The 26,667-nt window shown below is 33.2% G+C and overlaps 1 protein-coding gene across 1 annotated transcript; it reads right to left on the reverse strand.

The window, feature by feature from the left end:
- Window positions 1-5,686: 5,686 nt before the first annotated feature.
- Window positions 5,687-19,975, reverse strand: LOC135144264 (uncharacterized). The gene is made up of 5 exons (XM_064076242.1): window positions 19,929-19,975; window positions 19,674-19,874; window positions 19,258-19,403; window positions 7,772-7,916; window positions 5,687-6,231 (listed from the first exon to the last, which is right to left on the reverse strand). Exons 1-5 carry the CDS (start codon window positions 19,957-19,959, stop codon window positions 5,930-5,932), a joined length of 825 nt encoding a protein of 274 aa, XP_063932312.1. The 5' UTR covers window positions 19,960-19,975; the 3' UTR covers window positions 5,687-5,929.
- Window positions 19,976-26,667: the final 6,692 nt, after the last annotated feature.

Below are 26,667 nucleotides of genomic sequence, written 5' to 3' on the forward strand. Positions count from 1 at the left end.
AATCACGAATCTCTAAAAAAAATTAGATTAGTGATTAGTGATTCGTGATTAGTGATTCGTGATTAGTTCGTGATCAGTGATTCGCGATTAGTGATTAGTGATTCGTGATTAGTGATTTGTGAACAGTGATTCGTGATTAGTGATTAGTGATTAGTGACTCGTGATTAGTGATTAGTGATTCGTGATTAGTGATTCGTGATTAGTGATTCGCGATTAGTGGTTAATGATTCGTGATTAGTGATTGGTGATTAGTGACTCGTGATTAGTGATTAGTGACTCGTGATTAGTGATTTGTGATTGGTGATTAGTGATTCGTGATTCGTGATTCGTGATTCACTCACTCACTCACTCACTCACTCACTCACTCACTCACTCACTCACTTAAAAACTCAATTAGGAGTCGTAAACTACAGATGTAGGACTATGTTATTTTATACAAATTTTGGTTATCGTTTTACCATCTACATGATATTGCTAATTTAAGTAGAAAATTTCACAATAATCCAGTACTTTCGGAGATTATCTGTCTAATAAAAATCCGGGACGGCAGACAGACGGACAGACGGACAGATAGACGGAAATGGGAGACCTATTTCTTCATCTTCTAGGTGTCATGAAAGATCGAGAAAACGTAAAAGTAGAGAGTCGGCCGACGGACTCGATTACAATACTTCATTTGCTTACGCTCGGGAAGTAAAAAGAATAAATTGAAAAACTGAAAAATCGAGAACGAAAAATTGAAAAATCAAAAACTGAAAAATCGGAAAATATAAATACCGAAAAACTGAAAAATCCAAAAAAAAATCAGATATCGAAAAATTGTAAAATCAAAAAATCGGAAAAACTCAAAATTGAAAAACAACTGAAACATCGAAAATGTAAAATTTTAAAAATCGAAGAATTGTAGAAGAAAAACCGAAAATCGGAAAATTGAAAAATTCTAAAATTGAAATGCCGAAAAATGAAAAATCTAAAAATTGAAAAATCGAAAAACCGAGAAATCTAAATTGAAAAATTGAAACATTTAAAAATCAAGACAACCCAAAATGGAAAAGTTCAAAACTGAAACATTTAAACTTTAAAACTTAATAAATTGAAAAAAAAATTACGAATCACGAATCACTAATCACTAATCACGAATCACTAATCACTAATCACGAATCACTGATCACTAATCACGAATCACGAATCGCTAATCACGAATCACGAAATTACGAAACCAAGAAATCACAAAATCACGATCAATGATCAGTGATTCGTGATTAGTGATTAGTGATTTTATTTGTTTGGTGGTTTGCAATCTTGGGGTTTTTCTTTCTGATTTTCCTTTCGGATTTTTTAATTTCTAAGTTTTGCAGTTTAATTTTTCAATGTTCCTATTTTTTCCGATTTTTGTAGTATTTTTTAATTTTTCGTGGTTTGGAATTTTGGAATTTTTCAACTTTTAGTTTTCGATTTTTAATTTTTCAGTCTCTCGATTTAAATTTTTAGATTTTTAAATAACAACCATTTATTTACGAAAGTGTTCATTACATAAATCAAACTAAACAAAATAAATTAATTTTTATGTTTAGTATTCCGATTTTTAGTACTTAGTTTGATTTTTAAGTTTTGATGTTTCAATTTTTCGTTTCTTCAATCTTACGATTTTTTAGAAATATGTTAAATTGTTAAATTTTTTACTTTTTCAATCTTGCAGTTTTAAAATTTTTAAGTTTTTCATTTTTGATTATTAATTTTCTCGGTGTCTCAACTTTTCAATTTTTCGATTATTTAATTTTTCAGTTCCTCAAATTTTCGATTTTCCATTCTTCAATTTTTCAGTTTTTTAGACATTTTAATGTTTCCTTCAATTTTGCGTTTTTTCCTCTCTCTATTTTTTTTACAATTTCTCAATTTTTCTATTTTCTATTTCCCAAAGTCTTAAACTTTTCGATGTTTTATTGTTATAATTTTTCGGTTTTAGTTCGTTTTTTTCCGATTTTTGAACATTTTTTTAATTTTTAGTTATTTTATTTTTTGCTGGTTTCTAAAGAGTATCATAAATCTTTAGTCAAAATATATTTGCTTATCCCCTCCAAAAAATTGATGACGTCAGCTCGAAACTTTGCGGAATAAATCGTATCTAAACTGTACAAAATATGATGAGTCTCTTCTTGTGATTTATCATTCCGTTCATATTTTTTCGATTTGCATATACAGGGTGACCCAAAAAAAATAATGAATGCGTATAAATGTGTTTTATTGATTTAATCAGGAACTACAGAACGGAATGTTTTGAAATTTTGCAGATGTTTTAAGGTTATAAAGAGCATAATAAATTTTTAGTCAAAATATATTTGATTATCTTCTCCAAAAAACTGATGACGTCAGTTCAAAAGTTTGCCGGATAAATCCAATTTAGAATGTACAAAATATGATGAGTGTGTACTTGTAATTTATCATCCCATTCATATTTTTTGAATTTGCATATAGCGGGTGACTCAAAAAAAATAACAAATTCCTAAATTTATTTTATTCATTTACTCAGGAACTACAAAACCGAATGCTTTGAAATCTACTGCGAAAAAAAAAAACATAATAGGCATTCAGTCGTCACATTTCCGACAGCGAGGGAAGTACTGTCTAAATTCTTTAGACCAATTTTTTTCTACCAAGCGTAAAAAGATTAAATGTTAACTTTCCACGTTTTGAAAACATATTTTTCAGGTAAGTAGAAAGCTTTTATCTTATTTGCACCTAGATGAGGTATATTTGCGAGTAGAAATAGGATTAGTCTTATCGTCGGTACTGATTACCTACTGATTAGGATTCCTCAAATTCAGTCGTCCGTGTAGGATGTTAGTTTATTGCCTCCTCTCAAAAACTTTACTAAAGCTTACACTAATTAAGGGGGTTTTACCAGCCCGGACAACCGTCTACTGTAATAAACTGTCAGATACATGAATGTTTCTTTACCTGCGAGAGTATCGGTGCTATACCTCTTCGAAAATTTCTCAAACTCTATAAAAACAGTCTTGATGAACACATTTACAGCGGGGCTAAACAATGAATCGTCCTAAGCCCATTAGTCGCATTGAAGTCACCTCCAAATATCAGTAGACAAACTATAAATTTCGTCGCAGCGAGAGCTTTAATTCATAGCCGATAGTGATCGGATCCACGAAATTGATCGATACTTGGCACTTTAATTTTTTCATTAAGTCATGTGATTAAATCGCATACTTACAGATTTATGATGGAGATTCTCTCTTGTATGACTTTGTATTGATTTTGGATAATTACTGACTAAATTTGTCAAATGGTGATTTTCTAGTAATAAGTAGGTATATTAAGATGTAAACATTTTTGTATATTTTTTGTAAATTAAATGATAAAGAAATGAAACTATAGATTGTTTTTTGTTTACCATTTAACTAATTTTTGGACCTATTATTTGCAAGTATAAACTGTATTTAGGATTTCGTACCTGCATGTTTATCATTAAAGATCAACTGCTTAAATTAATCCTATTAAGTAACATACATACACGTTAAAAACTGTTAATACTTTTGGTAATTTCCTGAAAACAACAAAAGCCGTAGAAGTAGAAAATCAGTGTTTTACAAGAATTCCAACAAAAATTTGCAGAATATAATTATTTAATGGTTGCTGATTTTTACAACGTTGTTAAGAAACACTGTGCGAGTATTTCGTGAAAGAGGTAGTGTCCACAACAAAAAAGGTGCTGGACGACAAACATTGTGTATGTACTAATGAAGTCGTAGAAGATGTTGAAGAAAGCGTCAACTTCAATGAGGCACCTGTCGCAAGAAGTTGGCCTTTCCGTTGGATCTACATGCCATAAAATTGTGAAAAAAAGCTCTACCTTTTCTTTCCAAATTCTTTGAACTAACTAGAAACAATAACCTAACTTTTGTTCAAGAGTTACAAGATAATGAACTCCAAGACGGATTTTTTCAACATACAACAGTAGACAATTTGAATTTTTTACGTCAATTCTTTGATGAAAAAGTGAAAAGTTTACCTTCAGTTCCTGGGTGCCCTCCCTCTCCCCCCAAGGTCACCAAATTTAATTCCTCTGGATTATCTCTTGTTAGGTTATCTAAAAAACACCAAGTATTTTTAAGACTCCCTTTCACACCATAGAAGAACAGAAAACAGAATTAGTGGGCTCGCAATATTCCTGCTACACCACAAAATGTGTTTGATAACATGAAAAGACGTGCCTATTTATGTACACAGAAGAATGGATACCATTTCCAACAGTGTCTTTAATTTTGTTTTCGCCTTTTAAGGCTCGTCTGCAGTGGATGGACGCATTCTCTGTTCCTATATAAATTTTTATGTGAGATTAAGGCTTTATTTTTAAATATGAAAAAGCGAAATTAACATATTTAACGCAACTTGTAAAGCTCGAGGCAGGAGTTAAATTAATTTTTTGCCAACAAACATGATTTTTCTTTAAATTGGAAAAAATATAAAATACATTTTTCGGGCTTTCAGTAAAAATAGTAATATTTCAGAATTCAGCTTTCGCACACTTGGCTATGAGTCAAATCTACACAGGTGTTAAATTAATTTTATATTTTTGTCAATGAAGAACCGGTAATTAACATTTTTTTAATTACAAAAGTGGGCAACCAACATTGCAAAAATTTTACTGGACGAATTTTGGGTTCTCCCTAAAAAGGAAAGTTTTATACCTGATCTAAGTGCTCTGACCGTACTAGTAAAATTTTAAATGAACAAAATTTGCATTAGTTTATCGGAGTCGTTCTGGCGAGAGTGTTTCGATTTCACTGATATTTGAAATTGTTTTATTGTTTTATTTCTGTTAAAAAAATGGGAATTTATAGCAAAGTGCACAAAACTGTGGTGTTCGAAGAAAAAGTAAGACGGCTTTGGTAAAGCAACGTTGGAAAAAACGACAGTACGTAAAATTTATTTTAAAATAATTGGTCCTAGAACACAAACAAGCAAATGCTAGTTAGTTAAATGACAATAATAATTCTATAATTAATATTTATATATAGGTTGAATAGTTCAGTAGCTGTCAACAATGGCCCAACTGATGCAAGTAATGAAAGTACGGGATATATCTATGATAATCATCTTAATAATATTAATAATTTATAATAATATTTAGTCAAAGTAAGTGGATACTATATGTATGTTGGGTTGCCTATAAGAAAGAGGTAAGTGGGTCATTTAAATTGAATCACCCTGTATATGGAAAAAATATATTTCAGGAAAGTGGAAGTCATTTTTTCACGGGCGGCCAAATATCTAGCATCCGTCCTGTAATCTATTTTAAAATCGTACCGAAATTGAATTTCAGAAGGAAATCGTCATCGTACGGATTTGAATTGTCCATTTGTTCATATTGCTTGGTTTCATATTTTGCTACTCATTTTGTTTGATTTTGTACGAAAACAAGTAAGGAGTAAAACGAGGATAAGTTTGTTTGAAAATAAATAAAAAATTCCGTTTTCCTAATATCTATAGGAACAAAATTTATTAACGTAACAAAGTTGTGTACATAAGAAAAGAAAATAAATAGACCCAAGAAAAAGAAAAATTAATTCCATACTTACAAAAGTTGAGGAAATGTTAACTCATAAAACTCGAAAAATAGAATTATATTTAAACTTAAGAGAAGTAACACTTTGGTTGTTGGATTGGACTAGTAAATAACATTTTTTACTCATGTAAAAACATGCAAAAAGAACTTAAATTAACATTTAACAATATATCCAAACAACAATATTAACTGTTTTAACAGAGTTATTGTTGAGAAACTTATTAAATACCCTGTTATTAATTGATTACATATGTCTTTGTTTTGCAGCGATCCTTTTTAAATTCACAAAATTGAGCATCAGTCGCGCTTGATATTTTACACGACATTTAAAATATCTTCCATGTCTCAGACAAGATATCCTTCCTGTTCAAGAATTTGAGCTAGGAGACTTTGGGGATTCTCGCTGGTTTTGTGAAGAACGTCTGGCGATGGAACGGCATCTCGCTGATGGCGGAGAAGAGATTCATTGGCCGGAAGAGGCGGTGTCATCGGGTTGTGCATATGATCCACCTGAGGAAGTGCCGGTATTGGAGGCGGATCTTGAAAATCTAGAGGTGGTGGATTCGAAAGATAGCAGTGGGACATGTTGTAATACGACCCGTCTGCTGGAGGTGCTGGCGGTGGGGCACTTATGAACGTCGATTTTGCTGAAATTTGTCAAAATGTGTTCAACTACCGAGTTGTGCAATACATAATTTTAAAACATCGAGATGAAGACAATAAATAATTCGTTTTGTTTCAGTGAGTTCACATTTGATGACAGCGTAAAGTTTATAATTTATTAATTTAGAATGTTACAGAAAGAATAACGGCGTTGCCAGTTCGTTAACATTTGTTTTCTGTTTTTAATTCTAGCATTTTGTTCCTCTGCGCAAGCGCAGTGAACATTATTTATTTGATTATTTTAAAACTATGTTACTTGAGCCGACTTGAGCTAACCTGATGGAACACGAGAATGTTAGACATACATCGATCACCTATCTATAAAGAGAAATAAATTTGTTTCGTTGAAAGATATTTGTTTTAAAAATAATGTGATACCACAATCTACACAGATGCTGGATTTATGCAGACAAATTTTTTTTCTTAGTTGAAAAAATTTGAAGACACTATGAAAAACCATATTGTTTAAATCAGTTTTATGCAGTTATGTTACTCTGTAATAATAACGAAATTTCGAATAGCTTTCGAGTAACGAAATGATAGAGAATAGTCAACTATTACAAAAAAATAAAAAAAAAATGTAATTTAACGACAAAGGGTATGGAATAGCAAAAACTGTGCACTGCGTACTTTTCTTAAAGAATAAGAATTGGAGATGTTTAGAACGAATTTTTTTGTATTTGAATTTTGAGACATAAAATCATATCAAATAATTTGTTTTATTAAATATGATGATATGAAGTCGTAAGGGAAAACATCAAAAGTTACATTTCTGAAATTTTTGAACTGATTCCTTGAGTCTACAAACGACAAAAGTTGAAACTATATCCAATCGTCTTCTTTTCGCCAAATGAATCGATTTTGCATATCACGAGAAGTTCAGAATGGTTAAAACGAGCCTGAATATAACTCATAAATGTTAACAAAAATTTGATCTCTAGCTAAAACATGAAAGTTTTCTTGGCATTTTTGAGTTCATAGGATGGAGGCAAGGTACAATTCACTAAATAAAAAATTAATACATTTTCCAATATATGTACATATAAGTGTTCGAAGAATCAGGTGATAAAATTGTTTGACGCAGTTTAGGAAAATCGGTCCACTCTCGATTAAAGAACGTGTATGTGTGTCCAATAAAAATTGTCTCGGATAGGAGAAAGAGGAAAGTCCTTTGAAACATAATTATTTAGATAAAGAAAAATATATCTATAGATTTAAAATAGTAAAAGTAGAGTAAAAGTTACAAATAAAGGATGATATTTGCATTTACATAATAATTTAAACAGTTTAATCTATAGAAATCTGAACACACTGTCTATCTGCAATTAAAAAAACACTTTACTGCTTACTGTAAGTCTTCTCGTAGACTAAAAACTTTTAGCACCAAATATCAAAAGATATTTTTAGAGGTTTACATTATTTGAAAGTTTTGCAACACTACAAATCGACAAGCAGCTAAAAATGTTTGCATTTTTCAAATAGACGATCGTCAGTAGGTAGGTAAGTAGCAAGTGAGTTAGTTACCTGTCATAGTGCCTTGAAAGTCAAGGCTTTGGTCATCTCTAGCTCTGGTCCTATCATGGTCATAACTGAGACACACTGGCTGTACACCTGGGTAGTCCGGTTCGACCATGAAGTAAATCCTTGTTGCTTGTTTAGGGTCATCCTCCTGGCAAAAATATTCGGGCGTTACTTTCCTTTCCATTTATATCGTTATTACTATAACTATTTATAGTAAAGAAACAACGAAATTAGTCCGTTGTTTTAAAATTATGTGTGAAAAAAATTGCATCATATTTTTGTTTTGTGCAGTTTTAGTGGAATCAATTTCAAAGCCGACGGCATAATAATAAATAATGCAAAAAAATTAATAAACAACATGTATTAGTTTAATTAATTATGAGCTATTTCATTTTTAATAACTGTAAAGCAGTTAGAGCTATAATTATTGAAATTATGTTTACCTTATACTTTCTTCATGAAATCTTTGAAATCCGGTATATTAGACGCAGTACATATATATGAAAATTTAAAAAAAAAAAACGCAAAACAATAGAACGCACTTTGTTGTTTTCTTTTTGTGTACTACAACATGAACAGTAACAAATTCCCGGAACAAATCTGGCTTGCGCCCTGTTTACAATCAACTGTATTTATGCCATAACAATGTGTAGCACATTGAGAATACATGTCTGTGCATATAAAGTTACCATATACCATTTACATTTACATACGTGTATATTTTTTAGAAACACCTACCCCCGTGAACAGAACATTGAAGATACGTAAACAAATGCCACTTTTCGTGAAAACTATTACGACGTACAACTACGTAAAACTAACACAACCACTTAATTTCAATTTTTTTTTCATTGTTCCCTTTTTTACTTCCCGAGCGTAAGCAAAGGAAGTATTGTAATCGAGTCCGTCGGCCGACTCTCTACTTTTACGTTTTCTCGATCTTTCATGACTCCTAGAATACGAAAAAATAGATCTCCCATTTCCGTCTGTCTGTCCGTCCGTCTGTCCGTCTGCCGTCCCGAATTTTTATTAGACAGATAATCTCCGAAAGTACTGGACCGATTGTTGTGAAATTTTGTACTTATATTAGGAATATCATGTAGTTGGTAAAACGCTAACCAAAATTTGTCTAATCATCCCCACCACTAATGCGATGACGTCACTTAAAAATTGTACATAGTAAATGGGTCTTAAATTGTATAAAATAGCATAGTCCTACACATGTAGTTTACGACTCCGAATTCAGTTTTTACCCGAAACGTCCAGATTTTTGGAAAAAAAATCAAAATCATAAAACAACATTTTGCAATTTAATTTTGAATCTGCTGACCCGAATGTTTTAAAATGTTGCAGATGTTTTAAGGCTCTAAAGAGCATCATAAATCTTTAGTCAAAATATATTTGGTTATCCCCTCCAAAAACTTGAAGACGTCAGCTCAAAAGTTTGCCGAATAAATCCTATCTAAAATGTTCAAAATATGATGCGTCTGTACTTGTGATATATCACTCCATTCATATTTTTTGGATTTGCATATACAGGGTGACTCAAAAAAATTAATGAATGCGCAAAATTTATTTTACTGATTTACTCAGGAACTACAAAACCGAATGCTTTGAAATCTTGAAGATGTTTTAAAATTATCATAAGCATGGTAAATTTTTGATCAAAATGTATTTGGTCGTAACCTCCTAAAAAATTTATGACGTCACCACAAAATTTTGCTGAATAAATCCTATCTAAAATGTACAAAATATGGTGAGTCTCTTCTTGTGATTTATCATTCCATTCAAATTTTTTCGATTTGCATATACAGGGTGACCGAAAAAAATTAATGAATGCGTCAATTTATTTTTTTGAGTTAATCAGGAACAACAAAACCGAATGCTTTGAAACATAGGAGATGTATTAAAGTTATCATAAGCACGTTAACTTTTTTATCAAAATGTATTTGCTAATCCCCCCTCAAAAAATTTGATGACGTCAGCTCGAAAGTTTGCCGAATAAATCCTATCTAAAGCGTAAAAATATGATGAGTCTGTACTTGTGATTTATCACTTCATTCATATTGTTTAGATTTTCTTAAGAGGTGGCTCAAAAAAATTAATGAAGTCAATTTATTTTATTGATTAAATTAAAGGCAACACTTATTATTACTATTACATTGAACCAACCCAATTTGGTAGACACAAAATTTTTTAAAGTAAAAACTCGGTTGAAACATAAGGGTAGCACGCTTATTTACATCGACTTTAACATTACAGACCTGCATTTATTTTATGCGCTCACTTGATTCCGCGAATGTGGAATAGACATGTTTATAATCAACCAATTGTGAATTTCACCGTCAAGAATTAAAATAAAACCAAATGTTGTATATAATAAGCGGAAGTCGAAGCAATAAAACCGATGGTCGTTTTGTTTACAGTTTCTCTGTTTGACTCTCACGTATGCTGTTACGCTTGTCATCTTAAATTAAGAATGTTTATACATAAACGATTTTCAGTTGCCTTTCATATTACTAGTCCTTTTGTACTTAAATTAGCAATATCATGTAGATGGTAAAACGCTAACCAAAATTTGTATAAAATAACATAGTCCTACATCTGTAGTTTACGACTCCGAATTGAGTTTTTAAGTGAGTGAGTGAGTGAGTGAGTGAGTGAGTGAGTGAGTGAGTGAATCATGAATCACGAATCACGAATCACTAATCACGAATCACGAATCACAAATCACAAATCACTAATCACTAATCACGAATCACTAATCTCAAATCACTAATCACGAATCACTAATCACGAATCACTAATCACTAATCACGAATCACTAAACACGAATCACTAATAACTAATCACGAATCACGAATCACTAATCACTAATCACGAAATCACGAATCACGAATCACGAATCACGAATCACTAGTCACGAATCACGAATCACTAATCACGAAATCACGAATCACTAATCACTAATCACTTATCACTAATCACGAATCACTAATCACGAATCACGAATCACTAAACACGAATCACTAATAACTAATCACGAATTACGAATCACGAATCACTAATCACTAATCACGAAATCACGAATCACGATATCACGAATCACGAATCACTAATCACTAATCACGAATCACGAATCACTAATCACGAAATCACGAAATCACGAATCACTAATCACTAATCACTTATCACTAATCACTAATCACGAATCACTTAAAAAAATTAGATTAGTGATTAGTGATTGGTGATTAGTGATTCGTGATTAGTGATTAGTGACTCGTGATAAGTGATTAGTGATTCGCGATTAGTGATTAGTGATTAGTGATTGGTGACTAGTGATTAGTGATTCGTGATTCGTGATATCGTGATTCGTGATTTCGTGACTAGTGATTCGTGATTCGTGATTCGTGATTTCGTGATTAGTGATTCGTGATTCGTGATTAGTTATTAGTGATTCGTGATTAGTGATTAGTGATTAGAAAATAACATAGTCCTACATCTGTTGTTTACGACTCCGAATTGAGTTTTTAAGTGAGTGAGTGAGTGAGTGAGTGAGTGAGTGAGTGAGTGAATCACGAATCACGAATCACGAATCACTAATCTCGAGTCTCTAATCACTAATCACGAATCACTAATCACGAATCACTAATCACCAATCACTAATCCCGAATCACTAATCACTAATCGCGAATCACTAATCACGAGTCACTAATCACCAATCACTAATCACGAATCACGAATCACCAATCACTAATCACTAATCTAATTTTTTTTAGTGATTCGTGATTAGTGATTAGTGATTAGTGATTAGTGATTGGTGATTAGTGATTCGTGATTTCGTGATCCGTGATTTGTGATATCGTGATTCGTGATATCGTGACTAGTGATTCGTGATTAGTGATTCGTGATTTCGTGATTAGTGATTCGTGATTAGTCATTAGTGATTCGTGATTCGTGATTAGTGATTCGTGATTAGAAAATAACATAGTCCTACATCTGTAGTTTACGACTCCGAATTGAGTTTTTAAGTGAGTGAGTGAGTGAGTGAGTGAGTGAGTGAGTGAGTGAGTGAGTGAGTGAATCATGAATCACGAATCACGAGTCACTCATCACGAATCACGAATCACGAAATCACGAAATCACGAAATCACTTACCACGAATCACGAATAACTAATCACGAACCACGAATCACTAATCACGAAATCACGAATCACTAATCACTAATCACGAATCACAAATCACTAATCACGAAATCACAAAATCACTAATCACTAATCACTAACCACGAGTCACTAATCACTAATCACCAATCACTAATCTAATTTTTTTTTGTGATTAGTGATTTATGATTCGTGATTAGTGATTAGTGATTCGTGATTTCGTGACTCGTGATTCGTGATTAGTGATTCACTCACTCACTCACTCACTCACTCACTCACTCACTCACTCACTCACTCACTCACTCACTCACTCACTCACTCACTCACTCACTCACTCACTCACTCACTCACTCACTCACTCACTCACTCACTCACTCACTCACTCACTCACTCACTTACTCACTCACTCACTCACTAAAAAACTCAATTCGGAGTCGTAAACTACAGATGTAGGACTATGTTATTTTATACAAATTTTGGTTAGCGTTTTACGATCTACATGATATTCATGAATCACTAATCACTCACTCACTTAAAAACTCAGAAAGTACTAGACCGATTGTTGTGAAATTTTGTACTTAAATTAGCAATATCATGTAGATGGTAAAACGCTAACCAAAATCTGTAGTTTACGACTCCGAATTGAGTTTTTAAGTGAGTGAGTGAGTGAGTGAGTGAGTGAATCACGAATCACTAATCACGAATCACGAATCACTAATCACGAATCACTAATCAGTAATCACGAATCACTAATCACGAATCACTAATCACGAATCACTAATCACGAAATCACTAATCACGAATCACTAATCACGAATCACTAATCACTAATCACGAATCACTAATCACGAATCACGAAATCACTAATCACGAAATCACGAATAACTAATCACGAATCACTAATCACGAAATCACGAATCACTAATCACGAATCACTCACTAATCACAAATCACGAATCACTAATCACTTATCACTAAAAAAAATTAGATTAGTTATTAGTGATTAGTGACTCGTGATTAGTGATTTGTGATTAGTGATTAGTGATTCGTGATTTCGTGATTTCGAGATTAGTGATTTTGTGATTAGTGATTAGTGATTCGTGATTAGTGATTACTGATTCGTGATTCGTGATTAGTGATTCGTGATTTCGTGATTTCGTGATTCGTGATTAGTGTTTCGTGATTAGTGATTTGAGATTAGTGATTCGTGATTAGTGATTTGTGATTTGTGATTCGTGATTCGTGATTAGTGATTCGTGATTCATGATTCACTCACTCACTCACTCACTCACTCACTTAAAAACTCAATTCGGAGTCGTAAACTACAGATGTAGGACTATGTTATTTTATACAAATTTTGGTTAGCGTTTTACCATCTACATGATATTGCTAATTTAAGTACAAAAGGACTAGTAATATGAAAGGCAACTGAAAATCGTTTATGTATAAACATTCTTAATTTAAGATGACAAGCGTAACAGCATACGTGAGAGTCAAACAGAGAAACTGTAAACAAAACGACCATCGGTTTTATTGCTTCGACTTCCGCTTATTATATAAAACATTGGGTTTTATTTTAATTCTTGACGGTGAAATTCACAATTGGTTGATTATAAACATGTCTATTCCACATTCGCGGAACCAAGTGAGCGCATAAAATAAATGCAGGTCTGTAATGTTAAAGTCGATGTAAATAAGCGTGCTACCCTTATGTTTCAACCGAGTTTTTACTTTAAAAAATTTTGTGTCTACCAAATTGGGTTGGTCCAATGTAATAGTAATAATAAGTGTTGCCTTTAATTTAATCAATAAAATAAATTGACACTAATCACTAATCACTAATCACGAATCACTAATAACTAATCACGAATCACGAATCACGAATCACTAATCACTAATCACTAATCACGAAATCACGAATCACGAATCACGAATCACTAGTCACGAAATCACGATATCACGAATCACGATATCACGAATCACGATATCACGAATCACGAATCACTAATCACTAATCACTAATCACGAATCACTAATCACGAAATCACGAATCACTAATCACTAATCACCAATCACTAATCACTTATCACTAATCACTAATCACTAATCACTAATCACTAAAAAAAATTAGATTAGTGATTAGTGATTCGTGATTAGTGATTCGTGATTAGTGATTCGTGATTAGTGATTGGTGATTAGTGATTCGTGATTAGTGATTAGTGATTTGTGATTAGTGATTCGTGATTCGTGATTCGTGATTCACTCACTCACTCACTCACTCACTCACTCACTCACTCACTCACTCACTCACTCACTCACTCACTCACTCACTCACTCACTCACTCACTCACTCACTCACTCACTCACTCACTCACTCACTCACTCACTCACTCACTCACTCACTCACTCACTCACTCACTCACTCACTTACTCACTCACTCACTCACTAAAAAACTCAATTCGGAGTCGTAAACTACAGATGTAGGACTATGTTATTTTATACAAATTTTGGTTAGCGTTTTACGATCTACATGATATTGCTAATTTAAGTACAAAATTTCACAACAATCGGTCCAGTACTTTCGGAGATTATCTGTCTAATAAAAATCCGGGACGGCAGACAGACGGACCGATAGACGGAAATGGGAGACCTATTTCTTCATCTTCTAGGTGTCATGAAAGATCGAGAAAACGTAAAAGTAGAGAGTCGGCCGACGGACTCGATTACAATACTTCCTTTGCTTACGCTCGGGAAGTAAAAAGAATAAATTGAAAAACTGAAAAATCGAGAACGAAAAATTGAAAAATCAAAAACTGAAAAATCGAAAAATATAAATACCGAAAAATTAAAAAATCCCAAAAAAATCAGATATCAAAAAATTGTAAAATCAAAAAATCGAAAAAACTCAAAATCGAAAAACAACTGAAACATCGAAAATGTAAAATTTTAAAAATCGAAGAATTGTAGAAGAAAAACCGAAAAATCGGAAAATTGAAAAATTCTAAAATTGAAATGCCGAAAAATGAAAAATCTAAAAATTGAAAAATCGAAAAAAAGAGAAATCTAAATTAAAAAATTGAAACATTTAAAAATCAAGACAACCCAAAATGGAAAAGTTCAAAACTGAAACATTTAAACTTTAAAACTTAATAAATTGAAAAAAAAATCACGAATCACGAATCACTAATCACTAATCACGAATCACTGATCACTAATCACGAATCACGAATCACTAATCACGAATCACGAAATCACGAAACCAAGAAATAACGAAATCACGATCAATGATCAGTGATTCGTGATTAGTGATTTTATTTGTTTGGTGTTTTGCAATCTTGGGGTTTTTCTTTCTGATTTTCCTTTCGGATTTTTTAATTTCTAAGTTTTGCAGTTTAATTTTTCAATGTTCCTATTTTTTCCGATTTTTGTAGTATTTTTTAATTTTTCGTGGTTTGGAATTTTGGAATTTTTCAACTTTTAGTTTTCGATTTTTAATTTTTCAGTCTCTCGATTTAAATTTTTAGATTTTTAAATAACAACCATTTATTTACGAAAGTGTTCATTACATAAATCAAACTAAACAAAATAAATTAATGTTTTATGTTTAGTATTCCGATTTTTAGTACTTAGTTTGATTTTTAAGTTTTGATGTTTCAATTTTTCGTTTCTTCAATCTTGCGATTTTTTAGAAATGTGTTAAATTGTTAAATTTTTTACTTTTTCGATCTTGCAGTTTTAAAATTTTTAAGTTTTTCATTTTTGATTATTAATTTTCTCGGTGTCTCAACTTTTCAATTTTTCGATTATTTAATTTTTCAGTTCCTCAAATTTTAGATTTTCCATTCTTCAATTTTTCAGTTTTTTAGACATTTTAATGTTTCCTTCAATTTTGCGTTTTTTCCTCTCTCTATTTTTTTTACAATTTTTCAATTTTCTATTTCCCAAAGTCTTAAACTTTTCGATGTTTTATTGTTATAATTTTTCGGTTTTAGTTCGTTTTTTTCCGATTTTTGAACATTTTTTTAATTTTTAGTTATTTTATTTTTTGCTGGTTTCTAAAGAGTATCATAAATCTTTAGTCAAAATATATTTGCTTATCCCCTCCAAAAAATTGATGACGTCAGCTCGAAACTTTGCGGAATAAATCGTATCTAAACTGTACAAAATATGATGAGTCTGTACTTGTGATTTATCACTCTATTCATATTTTTTGGATTTGCATATACAGGGTGACTCAAAAAGATTAATGAATGCGTAAATTTATTTTACTGGTTTACTCAGGAACTACAAAGCCGAATGCTTTGCAATCTTGAAGATGTTTTGACATTATCATAAGCATGGTAAATTTTTGATCAAAATCTATTTGGTCGTCCCCCCTAAACAATGTATGACGCCACCACAAAATTTTGCTGAATAAATCCTATCTAAAATGTACAAAATATGGCGAGTCTCTTCTTGTGATTTATCATTCCATTCAAATTTTTTCTATTTGCATATACAGGGTGACTCAAAAAATTAATGAATGCGTGAATTTATTTTATTGAGTTAATCAGGAACTACAAAACCGAATGCTTTGAAATCTTCCAGATGTTTTAAGGTTATAAAAAGCATAACAAATGTTTGGTCAAAATATATTTGCTTATCATCTCCAAAAAATTGATGACGTCAGCTCGAAACTTTGCGGAATAAATCCTATCTAAACTGTACAAAATATGATGAGTCTCTTCTTGTGATTTATCATTCCGTTCATATTTTTTCGATTTGCATATACAGGGTGACCCAAAGAAACTAATGAATGCGTATAAATGTGTTTTATTGATTTAATCAGGAACTACAGAACGGAATGTTTTGAAATTTTGCAGATGTTTTAAGGTTATAAAGAGCATAATAAATTTTTAGTCAAAATATATTTGATTATCTTCTCCAAAAAACTGATGACGTCAGTTCAAAAGTTTGCCGGATAAATCCAATTTAGAATGTACAAAATATGATGAGTGTGTACTTGTAATTTATCATCCCATTCATATTTTTTGAATTTGCATATAGCGGGTGACTCAAAAAAATAAGAAATTCCTAAATTTATTTTATTCATTTACTCAGGAACTACAAAACCGAATGCTTTGAAATCTACTGCGAAAAAAAAACATAATAGGCATTCAGTCGTCACATTTCCGACAGCGAGGGAAGTACTGTCTAAACTCTTTGGACCAATTTTTTTATATAATTTTCGAATTCAAAACCAACTTTTTAATAGATATTATTCATACACACGTTCTTGGTAGTGACACTATTGTTCTGTAGTAATGGATGTTCAATTGAAAAAGTCATCGAGTTGGCGTTGCTTGCGAAAAACGCATGTGTTTATTCATTCACACTGTTGTGCATAAGTAAATGATATTTCCCCGTTGTTTGCTGTCAATGATTTACTGTAGACATACTTTACAAAGTTACAAAAAATCATTTCATTACAACATTTTAAAACTTTCAACGACAGATATTTATGTTAAATGAACAAACAAATCACTTCAAAAGTATGCAATAGAAAAATTAATAAAAAATAAGTTTGGATATAGCAATCGGAGAGTATTGTTCAGAAACGATTTTTTATACCCTAACAGTTTACTTCGAATTTCATTACCTAAGCTGCACTCGGAAAAAAATGAATTTTTCACACAGTTGTAAGATTAGGGGTAACCTATTCTGATAAAAATTCTTATTTCATTAAAGACTTAATGATATAAAATTTAAGAAAAAAACAAATTTAAAAAGTGATGGCGTTTTGAAAAATCTTCTTGGTTATAATATTATAGTTTTAAGGCAAAACTATACAATTTATAATAATTTATTTATTTTTTCGATTACACACATGTAGCTACTGTGTCAAATAAAAACACTATCTGAAGGCTTATTCAGTATTCACATCTTGTTGTCTGTGATCATGAATCTAATTATATTATTTTGCAAGCATTTTAAAGTTTTACAAAAATAGAAAGGGTTCATACTTTAGTTACCGAAACTACAAATCTTTCAGAGTTCTCATCATTTTCACATACACAGCAGTGGCGGCTCGTCAGATGAGGCAAGTGAGGCGGCGCCTCACAGCATATATCTTAAGAACATATTGACTTAATTTATAATTAAAAAAGAGCTTTCAATGCATTTTTAGTTACAAAAATATGTTGAAATAGCAAATCTGTACATGATTTTTTATTTTTTACGCTTCCTGCTGACATTTTCCGTTGAATACCGTACGATTTATGCCCCTAGTTCTTTAACTGAAGCGGCCAGAACGTCGATTCACTTGAACCAGCGAAGCCCAATCATAGACACGGATTTTCATGGCTCAGCTCCTATACTCCTATACATGCGTTCGCTCGGAACTGAGGCGATGTCTTCGGTGCTTCTCGGCCAATTTCGGCGTACTCATTAAACCATTTTTCCATTTATTATACACAACGGTAGGGTTGCGGGGTGCTTGGGTAATTAGCATGAACGTGAATAAAAACCCACGTGTTGGTGTTTTGTGTTATTGTCTCTTTCATAGGTACAGGTGAGTGAAAAATGAATCCCGAGTACGATATCGTCATGTTGCTTCTTGAAACGCCGTTTTCACGGCGAACCGAGCTAGAACGTCGGCAAATTTTGCTAAATACCTATCGAGCAATCAAAACCGTTAATTCATTTAACTTCCATTGATAAGCGACAGATCGTCAGTACTTAAGTAAGTAAGTCTTTTAAATCAACTTGGTACCTACGAAACATATAAATAATGGCTCTGCCGTAATATTTACACAACATCCGGGGATATAACGATTTAAAGAATTTCATCCGAAGTGGAAAGTTACATGAAAGTTCCAAAGTACACATTAAAAATTTCATGGGTTTAAAACGTTTAGAAAAGGACACAACAACTATTACCGAATCCCTCCAAGAAAGTGCTACTTTCAACAAAATTTTGACTTGTAAAAACATTGTTGATTCAATGTGTTATGGGTGTTATTATTATTATTATTATTAGGACCTACCACTGACCCGGGAATGACCGGTATTCAGGCAAGACTTCTATCATTACTAACTAGTAAGACCAGGTAATATTACTATTATTGTCAAATTTCTATCATCGCCTCACCACATCAGACAGTCACGAGCCGCCACTGATACACAGTCGTTGAGGATATTGATGAGTAATTGAAAAGTCAGTTTGGTCTATTTAGAATCACAAGTGAATTGTTTAATCAAAGAAAGTAGAAAATTTGAAATGAATTAGTACTGATCATGTCGTGAAAAATGAAAAGCGCTACAGTATTTAAAAAAAAAAGCTTACCACGTAGTCGTTCTTACTTCCTTCGTTACTGTAAGTTGCACTTTTGTCATTAACTGAGGACAATGTTTCACCTGTGACGGTATCGTTGTGGCTATTCGGAGCACACATTTCGATGGTAGCCCATGTACGAGTTTGATTACTTTGTTCTGAAAAAAATATGAAACGAGTATATAAACTACTGCGATCAATAAAATAGGCGAACAAATAAACTATCAAATGTGAAAACGAATGTCGGATTATTTTAAGTCTTCGTTTAAGCATGCAACCGGCAACTAATTCGATGTTGGTAATTAAAAAGAAAATACCAATGACAGAAACTCTCGGTAAATCTTGTTTATCCAACAAATCTGGTGGGGTAAATCTTCTCGATATGGTCGTTGTACATTGGGCAAAAGGAAATAAAACGTATTAATTACCTGAAATCCGTTTCTTGGATATTCTGTGTAAGAAACAACTGATGAGCAAGACGTTCATTAATATTATTAAGGTGCCCACAACAGTGCCCACTGTTATAAGGAAATCGGAGAAATTTTTTAAGTTTTCCTCATCTAAGCTGGGTGACGAATTAGACGGAGGTACTTTCGTATACCCCTCAATATATGACAAACCAGGCGGATCTGAGCACATTCGGAGTCAGAGTGTGTTAAACGATAAAGAGTGAAGTTACTTACAAAATACACTAAACTGCACCGATGTTTTCATAGGTATGTCGGAAGATAATGCTTCGTGCATCGCTTCGCACGTGTATTCGGCATGATCATCTTGAGCTGTTGCCTTCAACGATATGCGAGAATGTGTGTCGTATCTGGTAAATCTTTTGTCCCCGTTGTTCCCGGGAACTTCAATTATTTGATCATCGCGATTGGCTGCAATGAAAAAGTTTGTCATCCTAAGTCGAGCAAATATTTAAACTGCTTACGTATGTTTAATTCTACGATTCCTCTGTACCAGACAATTTTTGCTGCTGGTTTTGCGTTTCGCACTCTGCATTCGAGATGGAACTCTTCATTTTCTTTTATTTCTATCTTTGAAAAATGCCGGTAGTTTAAAATTTCAACGGATGAGGGCGGCGCTGAAAAGAGTGAAATGTAATTTTTTTTATAGAAGGAAATCTGATAAAATAAATTGTTGACATTTCGATAAACTCAACCCTCCCGCTTTAGAAATCCAACATCAATTTCATTAAGACTACTCGATATGACAAAATAGCTATATACAAGATCTCTACGTCTGTTTTATTTGCGGTTTATCCGTACGAATATAAAAGTAATTGGCCAGTATATCGTTGAGGCGTATTCGGGTCTTTCTGTGAGAAGCAACCCTGTTACAATTCAAATCTAAAAATTTGTTTATCATGGACCATGACAGCATACAAAGACGCAAGTCAACGCAGTTACGAGTATAAGTGACATCGATCAGACCAGTTTTTACCAAATTACATCGTTATGGAAAAATAGCTGCAATTTCTAAATATCGTAAGGTACTTTACTATTATTATTATTATTATTATTAATGGGTTTGCATCAAGAGAGTTTGTAGCTGATTCAGGTGTACGTCAAGGGTCCCACTTTGGTCCGTTATTATTTATATTATGATCTTATTTCTTCTTTCTCCTGTCCTGTTCTGGCGTATGCTGCTGACATCAAATTATATTTATCGATCAGATCCATTGATGATATCCTACTATTACAAAATAATTTAGATTTAGTTGCAAGATGGTGTGCCAAATATACTTAAATTAATTCTTAATTATGGTAAATGCTGCTTTGTTACCTTAACTAAAGCTTTATATTTAATGGACACTCATTATTTAATTGATTTAATTAGCAAAATGGATGTAATAAAGGATCTTGGAGTGATCTTCGCCCCTAGTTTAACTTTTCGGGACCATCTTAATAGTGTAAGTTTTTCTGCATCTAGGTCTTAGGTTTTGCAATGCGTGTAAGTCGTAATTTTAATGATATTAATATGATGAAACAACAACTATTCTAATTATTTGTTTTAAGTGAGTTAGAATATTCCATTTTGGTTTGGTTAATCAATTAAACCATTATTTTGCAATATGGCAAATGGTTTCAATTTTTAACACACACTAACAGGATTTTACACGATCTCTTCGAAATTGTTGATTGTAGATATAAAAGAAGTGAAAAAACACTTACATTATAACTGTATTTTTAACTTGATTTTTATTTATTTATTATCTATAAAATGGTAACGTTGTTTTGAGATTCTGCACATTTTAGATGTGTATGTGTAAGTTTAAATACACATAATACCCACCCGGCGCCGGTGGGTATTATGTGACTTTCTACTTACTTCAATACGAGCTTTTTTTAGAAAACAAACTCGCAAATTTCAGTCACTATTGTGACTTTTTAAAGTTTTATAATAATGTGGTCTAACCTACAACAGACCCAAATCTGTATCAAAATGTGTTAAAATTTAAAAGTTGTTAGAAATAAAGAGCCAATCAGATTTAGGAATTTAACTCGTTACTATGGAAATTTGCAATTTAACCCCTTTAAATTTAACAAGTTTGTTTATTGTTCACTAAAATGCTTGCTCAAGTTTCTGTTATAATGATTTCAAAAGAAGACGCCACCAGACCTCCATGTTGTATGCAAATAGGGTGCCAAAATGATGGAGAAAATAGTATGATGTAACCGATTTACTGTTGTCAGAGTTTTAAAATTTACATATAGTCACTGTGTGTTTTCAAGAAAGTCAAGAAAGTAATTTTGAGAAACTTCCATTATTGCACCCTTTTACAACACATATGTAATTAAATATTAGTTTCTTTTAGTAGGTGATGTTACTTTTACCACCTCTAATTGGTTAATTTTATATGTGAGGGGTCCTCAGTGAAACTAAGGCAACCTGATTTTGTTAGACAATTGTAATGAGTGAGTCAAACTGATTTTTCTTGTCCCCTCACCTCTAAAATTTAAGCCAAGATGTAAAGAGAGGCTTTGATTTAACAAAAGCAAAAGAGAACGCCACTGAAAGGACATTTGCTTTTTTCATTAATTTATTATTATTTAGACTTTTTTTATTTGTTGCTATCTATAAATTATTATATCAGTAGGGAAAGGTTGATGTTGAATAAAAAATATGCGTCACTGGCGAAAGTAATTCGTTACATTTGCACCTCTGAAGACATGTAACGACAACCGCAATACTGTAACACAATTTTTAATTTTAAAAAAGCATTAAGTCTACATCAGTTTTGCTCTATTATTACAAATGTTGTTCTCTCAATCAACTTTTATCTCAAAGCCAAAATCAAGAACAAATTTAAAATATCATCCTTGTTGGAAGAAATTACGCTGTAAAACTCAACAGTGAGAAAAGAAAAAAATCTGGATAACGATTTACACAAGTATAGAAAGCCTCTTGACTAATAAACTCAGGTTGTGGCAGCGTCGCAAGTGACTCTACAGAAACGTAGATATTTCCAGGACATCCCTCGTATAAATTTTGAAACTGCGTGAAACATCTGATCATGCGATTTTCGCTCCACACGAGAGTATATGTCCCTGAATTTACACATTATTTTTATGAAAAGAGAAGAAAACGCACACACCAACCAATGATTTACTACCATCTTTTTCCAACATATAGGTTGCAACAAGGACGGCCATCATGCCTTAGTGTACTATGAGGGAGATGGAATTCTGGACAGTCTGTTCTTGTCGTTTAAAAAAAATGTCAATGTAAATGCACCTTTCGCGTCAATATGATTGATATTTTCGAAAAAATTGTCAAATTAGCACTGAAATATATCAATTGGTTTGACATGCCAGCTGTATCAATTTTTAACAAATCTCGAGCAGTAGCTGCATGTTAATAAATATAATTGAAACAAATTTAATAAAACTTCGACTTTGTCAGTGTCAAAATGAGAAATACGCCAAACATTAAAAGCGTGGTTATGAATAGCTAAGGCCTGGTTTAGATATTTTGCCAATTGTGTGACACCTTTGCCCAGTTTTCCGTGTCCCCGATGGTAACTATGTGTATATTAACAATATTTCTTACCAAGATGTTACATTTGTACATAAAATGCCGTCAGTGTTGTCACTACGCAAAAGGAGTTTACCCCTAGCCGCTGCATGGCTGCTTACTAAATAAAAAACAGGACTGCGTTCGAGAACGTGTGAAATAACCTTAATCAAACACTCAGGTACTTACACATGACGTTGAGCCTGGCTTTTGCTCGAATTGCCTTATGAGGCTTTGCCGGTCCCACTTGACACTCATATTCGGCGTCGTCCTCTAGGGAAGCATTGCTCACCCTCAAGTTGTATATGCCGTGAGGACGGTCAACGACCATTGAGTGTCGAGGCAAACCCGGAATAACCGACGAGAACCCTGTGGACAAACAAAACATGATTTAATTAACATTGTAGGATTCGTTTTTAATTTGTGTAAGCGGAATTTTTAGTGGAGGTTTTGTAGCACGCTACTTTTACTTGCCGGTGTGTGGGGCGTATTTTAAAGGGCCACACAAATGCTTGGGTGCTTAACATCGGTCTTGAACACCATAAAAGACAACTAAAGAGTAAATGGCCTAAAAGAATATATAGTAGTGTTGAGGTAGTCAAATTAAGTATAATTGGTTGCATATGTTCGTTTTTCTCTGGATTTTCAGGTTTTAATGGTAATTTTCTTTACGTTTTGATTTTTGTTTTTTTGGCGCCAGCCAATATGGGGTGGTTGGAACCACGCCTGTTACCCCTCCCATGTCAGCGGATGGCTGCTATAAGCCACAGGGGGTGTCACTCTGCACTCCTGGGTGCCATACCACTCAAATCTCGTTCTTTACACTTTTAACTTTCCTCTCGTCTTCTCTCCTCTATTTCCCAAAGTACCGTTGTACTGTTTTGGGGAAGGTCTTCCCTTCCTTTCCACTCTTTGTCGACACCCCAAACAGTGCAACCCTTCTTCTATGTTTCCATTCTTACTTTACTATCACTTTCTCTTCACTCTAATTCTTTTGCGACTTGTACTAACAACATCTCATCAAGTACGATAATTATAAGCCTACGCGAACCTAAAATAACCGTACAACTTCCGGATGTAAACAATCCGCCATCTTCATGTCAAATATGTCAATACACGCGTACGACGCTAATTAAAGGTTTTCCTTAAGAGGGGATGGAGGAGGAAGTCTTCCATTTTTAAGGGGATTCGGTCGTGGTGATCCGGGGAGTCAAGTTGTGTTGTGAGGATCAGGAGTAGTCCTGAAATTTTAGTGTCGATTACCGTTACCTATCGTTTTTCGTACCGTTTAGGGTTGTGTAACTCAACCAATTATCGTTGTTGACCCCCCATTGAGCGACCCCATTCTTAATCATTACCGACAGATAAGTGTCTGTTTTCATACTCGTGATTGGGGCTGAAAGATTTTCCGGTGTTATTAGAAAATGTTTCTCTTAATCTCCGACAAGAGCTGTGCATTCAACAGGACGGGGCACCACCTCATTATCACAGAGTCGTTAGGGACTATCTTGATGAGACGTTTGCAAATAAGTGGATTGACAGAGGCAGTGTGACTGCATGGCCCCCTCGTAGTCCCGACTAACACCTTTAGATTTCTTCCTCTGGGATGTTGTAAAAGAACAAGTTTACCAAAGTCCTATTCATAATTGTGAAGATTTAAAAACCAGAATTAGAAATGCATGTGCTCCAATAACTCTTGAAACATTTGCCCGCGTGCGGTTGTCTTGAGTTGCTGATGTAAACCCAGACTAAAAGAGGACTATGTAGGTCGGATTTAGGTGAGGATATGAGTCAGTCCACTACAAGCTTAGCGCTGTAAACGTCCTCAGAGCAGGTCATATGACAACGCTGACAAATCTAATTTAATAGGTTTATACTACCAAGTAAATTCAAAAAGTGCTTCGGTCTTGGTTTATGAAAGAAAGTTTATACTGGCTTTTGCCTCTGGCTGATCTGTTTATGAGTTGCAAAAATCGCTTTTCTTGGAAAGTCGGTACGTTTTTAAAACTTAAAAACATTCAGTGAAAGTGATTTTTTTGCGTATGTAACGAATTTTTGTTATCTAAGATTCGTGTCATTTTGCATCTGTTTATGAAGGAATCATTTATCTTCCACAAAATAAAAATTCCTACCTAAGGCGAATCCCTCCTTTGCCCATTGCACCTGACCCGCCAAATTAGCGACTTCGCATTCCAACATCGCCACACCACCTTCTCGCACTTGAACATCCCGAGGTTGCACTCGGAAATATTGTTGTCGACCATAGACCAAACTTAAACCGACGGTCGTTAAGCACACTGCAAAAAAGGAACATTGTTAAAAAAGAGTAACGAGAGTTGCCTTAAAAATTTAAATTTATAGAATAAGTACGCTGATGTGTAGCTATGTTGATCCTTGTTTCAAACCTTTTCTCTACGCAGAATGGATATAAATGGCTCGGGATAATTTAAAATTGCTCTCCAGTAGCTAAATAATGCAAACTCTAATGGGATCTTACAGATGTGGCCTTTAACGCCTTTGTACATTTAAATAGATTAATGCCCGGGATAGTAGCGGTAGGTATTGTTCATTATTTTTTATGTTGGCTTGTGAGAATCCTATTAGGAGTTTCCTCGTTTACGTAATAATGAAGTAAGTGTTAGTTAGTAAAAGAGTGTATCAGTACAACGTTCAGTCTTGCAAAAATATATCAGTTCATCATTAAAATTTATCACAATTATTTCGGGGAGATAAATCTTGTTCTTGCATCTAAGTTAGGTTCAAGAATTATAATGGGTGTTAGATAAATCAACATCAGCCCCTCCCTCTTTTTTATATTTGTTATTTTATTAACATTGAACTTCACCTGGAACATGTAATAATGACCCAGTGTTTAATAATTTTTTAAAGCAGATATTTCTTAGCCGGTTTCTAATTACCTCGCATTTAACCACTGAAAATAGATATATTGCTGGTTAGATTATAACATTTTTTATTTATTGTTTACCTATTAAAGAATCATTTAGTATTTAGAAGTCTGACACTGACACATCAACACTACCCTCAATCAAACTGATGTTCTGACATAAAAATGACAAATTAATTCAATTTTTACTTCCCGAGCGTAATCAAAGGAAGTATTGTGCACTCGAGTCCGTCGGCGACTCTCTACTTTTGCATTTTCTCGACCTATCATGACCCCTGTCTGTCCGTCGGTCCATCTGTTTGCCGGATTATTATTAGACAAATAATCTCCGAAAGTACTGGGCCGGTTGTTGTCAATTTTTTTATTTATTAACAAAAAACTCTAACCAAAGTTTACCTAATCATCATTTAGCTGATGGTTTGTGGAGTCAATTTACCCAAAAGAAACCAAATTCGATTTTAAAAAATGAAATTTTATCCTGGAGAAAAAGACCTCTAGCG

The sequence above is a fragment of the Zophobas morio genome, unplaced genomic scaffold (assembly GCF_036711695.1).
Source record: "Zophobas morio isolate AGI-343-1 ecotype UQ-CSIRO unplaced genomic scaffold, CSIRO_AGI_Zmor_V1 ptg000089l, whole genome shotgun sequence".
In the NCBI taxonomy this organism is placed as follows: domain Eukaryota; kingdom Metazoa; phylum Arthropoda; class Insecta; order Coleoptera; family Tenebrionidae; genus Zophobas; species Zophobas morio.